This window comes from Mytilus edulis, chromosome 8 (assembly GCF_963676685.1).
Source record: "Mytilus edulis chromosome 8, xbMytEdul2.2, whole genome shotgun sequence".
Lineage (NCBI taxonomy): Eukaryota > Metazoa > Mollusca > Bivalvia > Mytilida > Mytilidae > Mytilus > Mytilus edulis.
Genome location: NC_092351.1, coordinates 59714912 through 59729199, shown reverse-complemented (window position 1 = coordinate 59729199; position 14288 = coordinate 59714912). Strand labels below are relative to the sequence as shown.

The 14288-nt window shown below is 31.6% G+C and overlaps 2 protein-coding genes across 2 annotated transcripts; both read left to right on the top strand.

Annotated features, from left to right (window-relative positions):
- The first annotated feature begins 2234 nt into the window (after positions 1-2234).
- LOC139484238 (C3 and PZP-like alpha-2-macroglobulin domain-containing protein 8) lies at positions 2235-6574 on the top strand. Its single transcript, XM_071267973.1, has 3 exons — positions 2235-2283; positions 2745-3245; positions 6181-6574. The coding sequence occupies exons 1-3, from the start codon at positions 2235-2237 to the stop codon at positions 6426-6428; spliced, it is 798 nt and encodes a 265-aa protein (XP_071124074.1). The 3' UTR covers positions 6429-6574.
- A 5084-nt stretch (positions 6575-11658) lies between these two features.
- LOC139484237 (uncharacterized protein 5-like) lies at positions 11659-12153 on the top strand. The gene has a single exon (XM_071267971.1). It carries the CDS (start codon positions 11659-11661, stop codon positions 12151-12153), a length of 495 nt encoding a protein of 164 aa, XP_071124072.1.
- Positions 12154-14288: the final 2135 nt, after the last annotated feature.

Genomic DNA, 14288 nt, shown 5'->3' with positions numbered 1-14288 from the left:
CTGAACTTGATATGATATGAGCCGTATGAAATCAAACAACAAAAACGGCAGATATAAGAACAAGTATTTTAAGCCAATAAATTGAATAATTACCTTTACGTCATACATGGGACATGTAGAATAAAGTTTATTCATTTAATGTAATATACCGCAAAAAATGTCAAACATCAAAATCATAAACAAAGCAGTAATACAAGTTCTTCTGTAACACAAAATAAAAAAAAAAAAAAAAAATACACAAAAAAAAAAAAAAAATACAAAAAACAACACACACCTATCAAAAGTGAAAGTTCTTTCAAAAAACCCATTTAGGAATCAAAGCAGTGTGCAAGACAATTCTACACCAGTTTAAGAATTATTCTATTTCAATCGTTTTTGAGTGAAAAGAAAAACAGTGAAAAGACAATTACCATACTGTTCTTTTCATTTAATACCTATGTTTTTGTTGTTGTTGGGGCTGTGACTGGTGTCGCGAAACTGAGACATGGCGGTCCTTAATTCCGGCGAAAATATATACATTAAGTATATGGTTTAAGTTTAAATCTTAATAATGATAAAGATAGCATCCACAGCTATTTATTGTTGTTGTTCATTATTTCATTATTTTATATATTTTTTGTTTGTGTCATTCTTTTACTGTCTCTTTATCGTTTTTTCTAAATAAACCAATTTTTCTTTTGAAATTTCACGATAGATATCTGAAGATCAACATATACACCAATTTTTAGGTTGACTTGGATATTAAGGAAAACCATTAATAGAAAAGTGATAGCAAATAATTGTTCATCATCATAATTGCCTACTTTATCATGTTTGTTGAATTTAAAATAAGAACTTATGCCTTTTTTGTATTTCAAAATACCAGTAGTTGTTATATTAAAACTCATTGATGTACAAACAAATTGTAATTACCCCATTCTTTATTTCAATTGACAAAACATCCTATTTTCCGTGTTGAATAATCAACACATCACTTTGTTTTCAGTTCACACAAGTTTAATATTGATGTCTCCTATACAACAATGGAAGCTTTGTGTCTGTATCAGTTTTGATTTTTACTAGGACAAAGTCCGAATAATATATACATGGTATAGATTTTTATTCAGACAGATACAAGTATTATTAAGGACGGAAAACTTTTGAATATTCCTATTTACTTAGACTAGCGTTTTTTTTCTACTGTGCATCAATGGATGTTTTTCAAATATGCATTCTATTATATTCTGTTTCAGGTAAGACAAAAACATCAAATAGTTCAACCCTTCGTCAACTATTTAAACATGTTAAAAGACAATTTGTTTCGGATTACGACTTTTTCGTTTTGGATTTTCTCGGAGCTCGATATTTTGTTATTTTACTTTTTTGTTGTTGCAATACACACAATATATTTAGCCGATCCATGCTCTTAATTAATTTAAAATCTTCATATTTAAATATGTCAAACCGTTTTGTGTACAAGATGTCATATATTTCAAATACTTCAACTTTTTTTATTTCTAATAATGTTTTTGTTTTTGTTTTTGTTGATTTTTGATTTTATTAAAATTTGAGGGCAAACATTCTTATTACCCTTATATCTGCATGTGTAAAGTTATTTTTTGTCTTTACATTATAAATTTAAAAATCTAACGTTATAAATTTAGAAATAACCACACGTCCAAGTTCGAAGGCAAACTCTTTACAGTTTGCTTCTATTATCTTAAAAACTTATTCAACATAAATGTATCTTCTCGTGTAGAATCATAGTATGTCTGATTTATAGTCCATTTATCAGTTATTTAAGTGTATACACCTGTTAGATATTAATCACAACAGTTTAGTATGTCACACAATTTCAAACATTTTTTCATTTTTTACACTGCCATTATTTGAATTAAAATACAAACTTAACAGTTCACATTTTTAAATCCTAACAATATATCATCATATGCTAACAGGTAACGGATGTCTGTAAGTATGTATGTCAATGTATATACATGTATGTTCCAGACAGACAATTATATGATAACAGGTAACGGATGTCTGTAAGTATGTATGTCAATGTATATTTGTTCCAGACAGACAATTATATGATAACAGGTAACGGATGTCTGTAAGTATGTATGTCAATGTATATTTGTTCCAGACAGACAATTATATGATAACAGGTAACGGATGTCTGTAAGTATGTATGTCAATGTATATTTGTTCCAGACAGACAATTATATGATAACAGGTAACGGATGTCTGTAAGTATGTATGTCAATGTATATTTGTTCCAGACAGACAATTATATGATAACAGGTAACGGATGTCTGTAAGTATGTATGTCAATGTATATTTGTTCCAGACAGACAATTATATGATAACAGGTAACGGATGTCTGTAAGTATGTATGTCAATGTATATTTGTTCCAGACAGACAATTATATGATAACAGGTAACGGATGTCTGTAAGTATGTATGGCAATGTATATTTGTTCCAGACAGACATTTATATGATAAAAGGTAACGGATGTCTGTAAGTATGTATGTCAGTATATACTTGTTCCAGACAGACAATTACATGATAACAGGTAACGGATGTCTGTAAGTATGTAAGTCAATGTATATTTGTTCCAGACAGACAATTTTATGATAACAGGTAACGGATGTCTGTAAGTATGTATGTCAATATATATTTGTTCCAGACAGACATGTATTTTACGAATACGGCTTAAACAATATGATACGACTTTTTTTTCTTCTTTATTCTATTTTTACAGGTGCATTACAGGATATTCTTCGAGAAGTACATGTGCATACACCTAACACAGATGAAAGTATCCAAATAGATCCAAATGCACCAGAACTAAGTCATCCTTTGAATCAGTACGGGTTTATCGCGTCAGAAAAATCATCGATAGACTTTGAGTTGAAAGTTTGTCATGATGCCTTTATATATTTATCAGCTTCTTTAGTAATGGATTCAACAGCTGATGTGTATGAAATAGTCATGGGAGGCGGATCTGGTACAAAGGTGTTTTTACGCAGCAAGAATGGTGTAGATGTGGCTCAGGGCTTACTTGGAACTAGTAACACAGACTGTGATCAGTTTGTACCATTCTGGATTTCATGGGAAAATGGAAACGTAAAGATTGGTAAAGGGTTGATTATAAACCAAGACGTAGTCATTGATTGGACCGACTCTGATCCTTTCATAATAGCTGGTATAGGTGTAAGGTCAGGTTATGGTTCATCTGGTCAGTGGATTTTTCATGTAGAAGGTAAATAAAAAGGTCCTTATAAAAATCAAATATGGTAAAAAATTACAATTAGGTCTAACTTTCATTAAAAAATATTGACACGAAACGAATCTTGAAAATCGTTATAATCCAGGTTTGTACATGTTTGTTATTGTTGAACTAAATAAAACGGGCGATATTTTTATACATCTGTTTATAAACGAATCTCAGAGTGGTGTTCGGTGCTGAACACGGTGCATGTAATGACTTTGCGTTTCGAATTTTCCTTAGAGTTCGGAAGATATGTGTTGTTATACTTTTAAATAACATGAATAACATATACTTAAAACTAGTAACGTAATACATTGTAATTATTTTACTTACATCATTTAATTAAATGAGGTTTATTATATCAAATAATAATTTTACATTTTAGATGATTCTTATTTAAGCTTATTACTATACATCGTGGTAATATAAGCGTTTTTCAATTCGCCAATAGTAAACATACAACTAATGTATAATACACGTGTATTTGTATTTGTATTGTTTATTTTTTTTTTACATAAAGACATTTTCCCGATCGAGGGAACTGTCAGTTTTGCATAATCTTTTGTATAATTTGAATGATGTGACAAGTATCTCTCGGAATGTTTCTTGCTGCGAGTGGAGAAGTTCTTTGGTTTCATCGTGACTGCCAAATCTTTGATTTCGAAATGAACATTTAAGCGACAAAAATATATCGACGGATATTGCATGCCTTTTCCATTGATAGATGTGTTTAAGGTTACATCAAAATGTATAATTATATGTTAAAATTGTTTTACCTTTGTGATGAAGCTTTGAACATATGCTTTTTTTTTATTTTAAAGTTAAGTATACTACACATAAATGAACATACAAAAAATGAATGAACCAAGAGCTTTAGGGGAAAACTATTTACACCAGTGGGTCGATGCTACTGCTGGTGAACGTTTCGTCCCCCAGGGTATCACCAGCCCATTAGTCAGAATTTCAGTTTTGACATGAATATCAATTATATGGTCATTTTTATAAATTACCTGTTTCAAAACAACGAAATTTTTCGAGGAATAAACTAAGGATTTTCTTATCCCAGGAGTAGATAACCCTAGCCGTATTAGACACAACTTTTTAGAAATTTTGGATCCTAAATACCTTTTAACTTTGTACTTGTTTAGTTTTATAACTATTTTAATCTGATCGTCACTGATGAGTCTTATAAAGACGAAACGCGCGTCTGGCGTATGAAATTATAATCCTGGTACTTTTAATAACCAATTAAAGAGAGGATCAAATGATTCAAAATCAACGGTTCCATACATTCAATCAAATTTTTCCTCAGATGCATTTGTCTTTTCTTTCTAGGAAACATTTTGCATATATTCTAACGTTTCCACGTATTCATACATCCCTGTCAATGTCTAGGCTTCGTTAATCCAGAAATCGATTACGACGGACGATTTAACACTTTATTATTTTATTTCGAAAATAGAAGAAACCATTAAAAGTAGATTTATGACTTTGTCCGCAGTAGAATTATAAACAAAAAGGTGCATTAACAGGTTTTACGTGGACTCTTTTTAAAATGATAAGCGGTCACTTTTGATGCAAAGAGCCATTCGGTCATCCAATGAGTAAATGTGACCCCAAAACTCGTTTTCGTAAATTTATATGAAGAGTATTCATAACAAATGAAATGATGAATGCATATGGCGTACAATGTCTTGAACGCCGAATTTCAAAGTGGTTACGAATTTACTGACTGCAAGAGTAATTGTAACCATAAAATGTGCAAACTTACTTTCGGTTTGCTTATTATGTAATCTTTGAAATCCTCTTAATTCAACAACACGAAAGTTTGCCTCTTATACTACTTCTCTCATAAATCAATTTGTCGAAGTCTAATTGATATAACGCATTTACAGTTTCAACGTCAAATAAACAAATTTTGGACATTGAGATGGTAAATGTAAATATATTGTGTCCTTGGGTCTACCCGAATATCAATTTTCTCTGAGATCACCTTTGATAGTTAGACTGGTTCGTTTTAATGTGCTCAGTCTTAATTGTTTTCTGTATTGTATTATGTATTGTTGTTTGTTATCTCGTCGTTTTTTGATTTTTGCCATTGCATTGTCAGTTTTGTTTTTGAAGTTAGAATATCCCTTCGGAATTGATTCTCTCTTTTTTATCAAAAAAATTAAAAAAAGCAATTGATTTCCAAAATAAAATGTATGTGAATCCGAAATAAAACATTGTAAAAAGCGAAACAAATCTATTAATTTTCTTTACATTTAATTTTTCCCCATTAAGAAAGCCAAAATAATCTGTTTTTTTAGATTCATAAATTTACTCGTTTGATGTCATATTAACACAAAGATTTTCATAATTGTCTGATTTATCTCTCTTATCCAAGTGATATACGTCGTTTATTTAAAGAAAAAAATAATTTCGTATTCATTTAGAAAGCTATATATATGTTTTGTTTTTGCTTGTTCCTTTACGAAAGTTGCTTTTTAGGTATACCCATACGTCCTTGAAATATAACAAAGGACCAGTAACAATTCTTCTCCCACATACCTCAAAGAATTATGAAGCACGGGTGTATACTCTAAAACCCAAATTTATATATAAAACTTGATATTACCAAATACGGTTGTACACACACCAATATGGGCCGATGTATGTAACCACTCGTTAAATGCTTTCTTTTTATGTTATAAAAAAATTCGAACAAGTCAGATACAAAACAAAAGTAATGAAAAAAACAGCCAGCCGTATAGGTTTTTAAATGTAGTACTTGTAATCATATATATTTATCGGACATTGATCTGTATACTCATGCAGATAAATTGAACTGCAACGGTCGACTCCAGTCCGTTTTTTTTTAACTTTGCTCTGTATACAAAATAATAACAAACATGACAATATAACCCTATGTTTATAATTTTTTAAGCATCTGGAGAATTTTGTGTGACTGGAGGTACACGTGGAACAATGAACCTACTGACAACTGATATAGTGCGGGAGTATGATTGCCCTTTGATGTGTCTTCGGGTCCAGAATTGCATGGGATTCAACTTTAACAAACTCAGTGAAACCTGCGAATTAATATCGGGTGGAGAAGCGATGACAACAGTATCCAATTCAGACTGGACTTTTGGAACGAAATGTTTTCAAAATAAATGTTTAGCTTGCTTTTAAGAAGAAAAGTGGTTTTCAAATGTTAATAAATTGCGACAATAACGTTGGTCTATTAAACAAAGACAGATACAAACATGACCAACCAACAAAATATAATGAAATTCGAAGAGATACTGTCGGGACGATCTCTTGTTCTAATCTTAAGATTATCTAATATGGGGACAGTTTAAAAGCTGACGAGGACAATATGCAAATAATTCATAAAGTTTCTGAATACATAATTAAAACAAAACGTTTTGAAAGTTAATCTAGTATATGTATATATATTATATGTATAGACTTTTTTTAATATGATGTAAAATCGATTGGATTGCTCGGCGTAATTGACTATAGTCAGACGTGTGTGTTTGTTCCAGTGACTGTCTATCAGAAAAGTAAATAAGAGTTGACTGTTTCATGTTTCGCGCTTTTTTTTCTTTTTTCCAAATTTTTCTTTTTTTTTCATTTATTTTATTTGTTGTACTTTTGTGTGTGTGTATTTATTCAATTTATCATAAGCTACCATAAACTGAATATACTGTTTGTACGTAATATTGTTTTTTAAATAGGTGTTAATTTTTTTTAGGGAGATGGATTTATAAAAGTTTTTCCAAACTTGTTTCCGAATCCCATATTTGAACTTTATGAAACATTGTAATATTTATCATGTAATTTTTCATTAATAAGTACTGTCTAAACTAACTAACAAATTATGTGATTCCTCAAAAATAGAATCAAATGCAATGCAAAGAAATCTGTTACTGTGTGTCAAACGTCTTGAATTGTCACAAAATCCTCATTTCATAAGAATCGAATGATTGGTTATAGTGTGTGATAACATTGTGTGAGGGAATTCGACGTTTGCTGTACCACTGTTCACTCCAACGCAGTTTATGACAATACCACTGCATCAATCTGTATGATTTTTTTTGCAGTGGTTTAAAAAATGATTTTACTTTGTTGTCGCGTATTATTTGTGAAACATTTAATGTTTTAAAAAGGTGAATTTTCTGTATAAAGACAATAATTATGTTGACTTTTGAAGTCCAAACTTTCTACAGCCTTAAATACGCAAATAAAAGATCCAAAAACTATACCCGTACAGAACGACATATTTATGGAATTATGGCAAATCTTTTGGTTTACACATTTTTATTCGTTATTGCAAAATAACGAACTTTAAATATCTGACATTTTCTCCCTACCCAGTTTACCCCTATTATTTTTTATGATGTGGACTGGTCATTGTTATCAATTCGTAGGCAATTTGATTGGATTAACTTATTATTAGTTTACCTTCAAACTTGTTTATGCTTTTCATACATGACTATTGATAATAAGAACGTGCATGCATGTGTACGGTAAGTAAATTGACCTTCAAACTGGACACTGGACGAGTCAATCTTATTATTTATCAATGAAAGTTAAGGTATGAAAGGTAAGAATTGCCACTTCTTCTTTTTTCACAAAATTTACCGAATACACAGTTGATAGATTATTTTTTAAAAGCACATTGTTGAGATAAAAGAGAAAGTTTACCAGTAAGACGTTTTGTTCCATTAAACAAGTCATATTCTTAAGAGAAATGCTGAAATACATTTTACGCACGGCTACGGCAGGTAGAATTATTATTTATCATAACAAAAAAAGCATTTTTCAGCCTCATTGGAATATGTTAATTACAATTAATCCCAAAGTTAAGTAGTTTAGTAATTGAAGTCAAGTTAAGTCCGATCTGCCTATTTTTGGACATCAAAAGTCAATACGATCGTTTTAAAGTCAACTTCGTCTACCTCACAAAATCTTGTTAGGCACTATAGAATTAAACTCTCGCAAATAATTTTGTGTTTATTTATATAAAAAACTGGTGTAATGCTCAAATAAGAAGAAGAATTGTAACATTTATAATTGACTATTTTGTTTGGGGTAAAACAATCTTAACTTTTTCATAAATAAAAAAAACAACAACAAATGCACCACTGTGGCAATCGATATTCGTCGGACGGTATATCATAAGGTATAACAGGTTTTAGTGCATGCTTCTATTGATTGAAAGGTAATGTGAATTTAATTAATTGGAAAATCGATGTTTATTTATATCTACAAAGTCATTTATCATGTTTAAGATGTGCCGATTCATTAAGAATACAACAACCTTTAGTTTAAAGCTAGTACAAAATCCATTAGAAATGTGTCGCTTAAAAGAAAAAATTTGAAAAATAGCAGTTAAGTTACTGCATACACTGTACTGAGCAGATATGAAAGTATATACTATATTGATAATTTTCAATACTTTGAAGGTAAGTTACATTGTTTGTTTAATAAGGAGACGTATTCAAACAACATTTATCTGATAAATATAATTTACATTGATGGTTTATATATACCATCTGTGTTAATCTGTGTCATATTAAGATACATAGGCGTCACTTCAAAATATTCCCTTATTCCTAACAAGCACACATCAAGCTCATGTGCCGTTCTTTGAAATGACATTTTATGCATTTTTTTTATAAACAAATCACCGATTGATTTTTTTTTGTATTTCGATGATTGTACGGAAATAAATATTGTTTATTCATACTTAAATCATGTAATAAAAATGAAAAAGTTAGATATGACTTTCAAAATAAAATTGAGAATGGAAATGAGGAATGTGTCAAATTGGAGCATTTACAGCAACCCGATCATAGAACAGACAACAGCAGAAGGTCACCAACAGGTCTTCAATGCAGCCAGAAATTCCCGCACTCGGTGGCGTCCTTCAGCTGGCCCCTAAACAAATATATATACTAGTTCAATGATAATGAACGCCATACTCAACTCAAAATTGTACACAAGAAACTAAAATTAAAAATTATACAAGACTAACAAAGGCCAGAGGCTCCTAACTTGGGACAGACGCAAAAATGCGGCGGGGTTAAACATGCTTATGAGATCTCAACCCTCCCCCTATACCTCTAGCCAATGTAAAAAAGTAAACGCATAACAATACGCACATTAAAATTCAGTTCAAGAGACGTCAGCGTCTGATATATGTCAAAAACTTTCAATAAAATGTATATAATTTAGACCCCATCTATCTCTAAATGTAGCACATATGTAAATTTGTTTTTTAGATTGTAACTAAAAAGGTATAAAACAGTTTGTATGCAAGATTTCCTCTAAACCTGTATGCATACCATACAACAAAATGCAAATGTTTTATCCATACAAACATACGCTAAACCCCGTCTATAATAATTCAGGTAAATATACGATCGTCTTCTCCTAAAATATGATTCATGTTTTTTTGATAACTTTTCAATAATTAAAAAGTCACTTAGCTTAATTAGTGAACAGCATGATTTTCCCAGTAGTAGAAGCAGTGTGCATTCTTCTTTCCATACATTTTATTTGGAAATGTTTTACAAGTTCTCGTGATGAATATTTTTTTTCATAACTATTTATCTTTAAGATAAACACATGGGGTTATCTCCCATTTAAATTATTATGAAAGTCTAATTGATCTGAAAATTTTATACGATTTATGTAGCGAACATTCTGAATATACCTTGATAAGTTCATAAATGTTTACTGGTTTTGCTGTGTATAAAATGTATAAGCTCTAGATCTGAAGTAACAACAGTTTGCTTTCAATAAAGATTGCCTTACTTAAAAGAAACTTCGAGCACAGTGTTATACGTATGAATCATCGAAAATATGAGCAATTTTCGTTTCATACGGACAAACCAAATTAATGTTTTTCTTTCCGCCCCACCTACGATAGTAGAGGGGCATTATGTTTTCTGGTCTGTGCGTCCGTTCGTCCGTTCGTTCGTCCGTCTGTCTGTCTGCTCGTTCGTTCGTCCTTCTGTTCGTTCGTCCGTCTGTCCCGCTTCAGGTTAAAGTTTTTGGTCAAGGTAGTTTTTGATGAAGTTGGAGTCCAATCAACTTGAAACAGAGTACAAATGTTCCCTATGATAAGATCTTTCTAATTTTAATGCCTAATTATATTTTTTACCAATTTTAACGGTCCATTGAACATGGAAAATGATAGTGCGAGTGGGGCATCCGTGTACTTTGGACACATTCTTGTTTTAATTTTATTTTCATAACTGTCTTCGTTTTTTTTTTACATATATACATATATATTTATACAACTCGTCTAAACATCAACCCAACAATGTTAGATCTGTAAATTTTTGGTTCTTCCCTCGCCGAGATTCGAACCCATGCTACTGTGATATCGTGACACCAAATCGCCTGCACTACAGCCGTCCCGACTGCACTGACTCAGACGTACTTATATATATATATTTATATACAACTCGTCTAAACATCAACCCAACAATGTTAGATCTGTAAATTTGCTTTCGCAAATTTTTGGTTCATCCCTCGCCGGGATTCGAACCCATGCTACTGTGATATCGTGACACCAAATCGCCTGCACTGCAGCCGTCCCGCTAGACCACACAACCACCTGGGCTCTCAAAAAAAGAGCTTTCGCTGGCCGTGTGTTACCTTTCAGCGAAAGCAAATTTACAGATCTAACGTTGTTGGGTTGATGTTTAGACGAGTTGTATATACATTATGTACACAGCCATGTATCACCATCATTGATGGCGATCCGATGGATACATCTGTTGTAGAGTTGTCACTGACTCAGACGTACATATATATATTTATATATATATATAACAATGTGCCTTACAACAAGTAAGGAATCAAGATGTTGTTGGTTGCATTAGACATGTTAAACCATATAGTGTTTTAGAACTGTTTTAAATCAAACTGTTTAACCAATTTCCATTTAAATAGTAAATGTCCCTATCATGAAGGTTACAATGCATTATAATGACCCAAATGAGTAAGGCGACAGTTAATGTTTACGTATGTATTTAATTACATGGTGTTGTCATTTTCAAGTACGCCTCCGGGTGCGGGAATTTCTCGCTACATTGAAGACCTGTTGGTGACCCTTTGACACATTCCCCATTTCCATTCTCAATTTTATTGATCACTGTACATTTTCAAACATGATAATTAATATAATTAAGGAGATAGTCGATATCTATATCAGATACACGTACATAATTTGTACATGAAACGAACCAAGAATCAAATCTATCCTTTATATTTTTAGTAACTTAGCCTTTAAAACGACAATCTATCAGTAGATATTGACAGAATATGAATAAATTTGCAGAAAGAAAATATAATTCTTTTATTTAATTGTTATATAGATATCTCTGCATATTTTATGAGTGAAATGTGGGTACACACACTGAATACAGGGGATAGTGTAAACTTGGTTCCAAATGCTCCCGAACTAAGTCACCCTTTGAACCAGTACGGATTCAATGCCTCACGAAACTATTCAATAAACTTTGACCTAAAAGTTTGCAGAGATGCATTTGTATATCTATCCGCCTCTCCCGTAATGGATAAACAGGCAGCATTGTATGAAATTTGTATAGGAGGAAATGAAGGGAAAAGGATTTTGTTGCGCCGAAACGACCTTACATTCCAAGATGTTGCCAGAAACGATCTCGGAGACGGAAGCACACAATGTGGATCATTTCAACCATTTTGGATTTCATGGCAAAATGGAAATATCAAGATAGGTAAAGGGTTGTCTGTAGACAGCGGAGTAGTAATTGATTGGAGAGATCCCAATCCCTTTATTATTCATGGTTTAGGTGTGAGGACAGGCCTTGGGCAATCAGGTCTATGGATTATCTATATGGAAGGTAAACATACATAAATAACGTCACAAGAATACGTTCTTTGGTTGAAATATATGGTTACGTTTTGATATCAGTCAGCCATTGCTATTTTAATGTTTACATTATAGTGTCATTAAAAATTAGTTTTTCATATTAATCCTGTATTATATCCAAGTTCGAATACACTCGTATTGTGTCGAGATTAGGGTATTGGTTGGAGGTATATACATGTACCAAATTAAGTGATTGTTAAATCATCATAATTTAATTTTGGATGTTACGCGTCTTCTGATTCGCTGGTGTCGTTCGATTTATCAGCTCATAAACATAATTTTCTCATGTGACCGTGACGTCATCAAAGTTTTTTCATGATTTACTCCGGTTTAAAATGGAATTAAGAATTAAATTATCAAAGAGAACTGTAATATTTTTTCTGTCCAATTGAAATAACATAAAAAATGTGGTGAACACATTAAAACAACTCGCTACGCGGGTTATTTAGTTTGCACCACATTCTAATGTTATTCCTTCACAGACAGAAAAAAATATTACAGTCATTCCTTAATTAATGGACCTATATCGAAGCAAAGGTCAATATTAAAATATTTGTTATCACACAAATTCTGAACCATAACAAACCCGAAATATTGGTAAATTTACAAAAAGTGTATGTCAACAAAAAATGACTGAATCAAACGTCGTTGTCAACAAACGGAACGAGTACTAATACAACTGTTATATATTCCTGAAATGATACAGGCATTGTCCAAAGAACAAAATATGTTTAATCTGGTTGCATTTATAGCTAATCCTCCCTCTTGAATGAAAGTTGTTGATAGTTCCAATATATTCACGAAATTTAATAAGCAACTTAACAGACAGAATAGATTAGAGTCACAATAATTGAGATCCAGCAACCTAAACCTAAATTTATGGACAAACAGCACGGCTACCTAAAACTCTTATAAAAACAACAACAAATGAATAAATATTTTAAGACGCAAACAAAAACGTTGCTGTTGTTTATCGTAAATTCAAAAAAGATACAAACACTAACTTTTTTGTAAATTATAATATATTGAAAAAATACCTTAATAACAGGTTTGTGTTGTTGATGGTACCCATTGTACATTATAAACACTTTCTTTACATAAAAAGACAAATTGATAAAATAAAAATACTATGTAAACAGCCAAAGAACAACAGGTTGCATGAATACCGAGTCACATCAAAAGTTACAAGACCAGACACAAACGATCATAACGGGAAAATTGTAAATTGAATAAAAAAAAAACACAACTTCAACGCTTATTATTTAAAACGCCGTATGAATTTGTTTCATTTGCATTGAGTAGATACCAAAATGTTGTCTACTTGGTCTCGGTATGTTCCAAATAACCCATTTAAGAAAAAAGGAGGGAATGTTCTTTGACAAACCTTGGTTCATTAATATTTTATCAGAAACCGATAAAGTATTACAAAATCTGATTAACAGCTGCAAGCTCTATCAAACCGTATCAATTTATATGCATACGTGTACGTCATCTGACATTTTTGTAAGCTTCAACATGTAATCAAATTTGATAAAAAGCGGAATTCCAGTTGTAAGGTTTTTCATGTTTTAGTGTATATTATTGGAGAAGTCACCCAACGGCAAGTCCGTTGACATGCATGACATGATAAATTTAAGAGTCAACGGAAATGCCATAACATCGAAAATTTACTTCTAATAGGGCGATACCACTGCTGGTGGAGTCCCCCCTCGAGGTAATCACCAGCCCAGTAGTCAGCACTTTTGTGTTGACATTAATTAGCATTGATTTGTTCATAACTTTAAATCAACTGTTTACAAAACTGAATTTTTATAAAAAAAAAAAAAAAGGGCTTTTCTAGCTCAGGAATAGATTACCTTAGCTATATTTTACAGTTTGGCTTTTTGAAGTTTCTTTGATTCGAGCATCACTATTGAGTCTTTTGAAGACAAAATAAATGGTCGGGCGCAAATACAAAATATCAATCCTAGTAGCTATGATGAGTTTATTTGAAGTTTTTACACCACGGTTCACTTCTTTTAAAACACTACTAAAATTATCGTAATGGGGATTTTCCTATGTATCAGTGTATTTTTTTTAACAGGTTTTATGTACAATACGGTCCTTTAGCTCTATGAAAT

Bases quoted from the DNA above. Each gene is read 5' to 3' on its own strand.
- LOC139484238 (XM_071267973.1), top strand. From the start codon at position 2,235: ATGTATGTCAATGTATATTTGTTCCAGACAGACAATTATATGATAACA. The intron at 2,284-2,744 runs GTAACGGATGTC...CTATTTTTACAG, and splicing joins AGACAATTATATGATAACAG to GTGCATTACAGGATATTCTT. The intron at 3,246-6,180 runs GTAAATAAAAAG...TAATTTTTTAAG, and splicing joins GTGGATTTTTCATGTAGAAG to CATCTGGAGAATTTTGTGTG.
- LOC139484237 (XM_071267971.1), top strand. From the start codon at position 11,659: ATGTGGGTACACACACTGAATACAGGGGATAGTGTAAACTTGGTTCCA.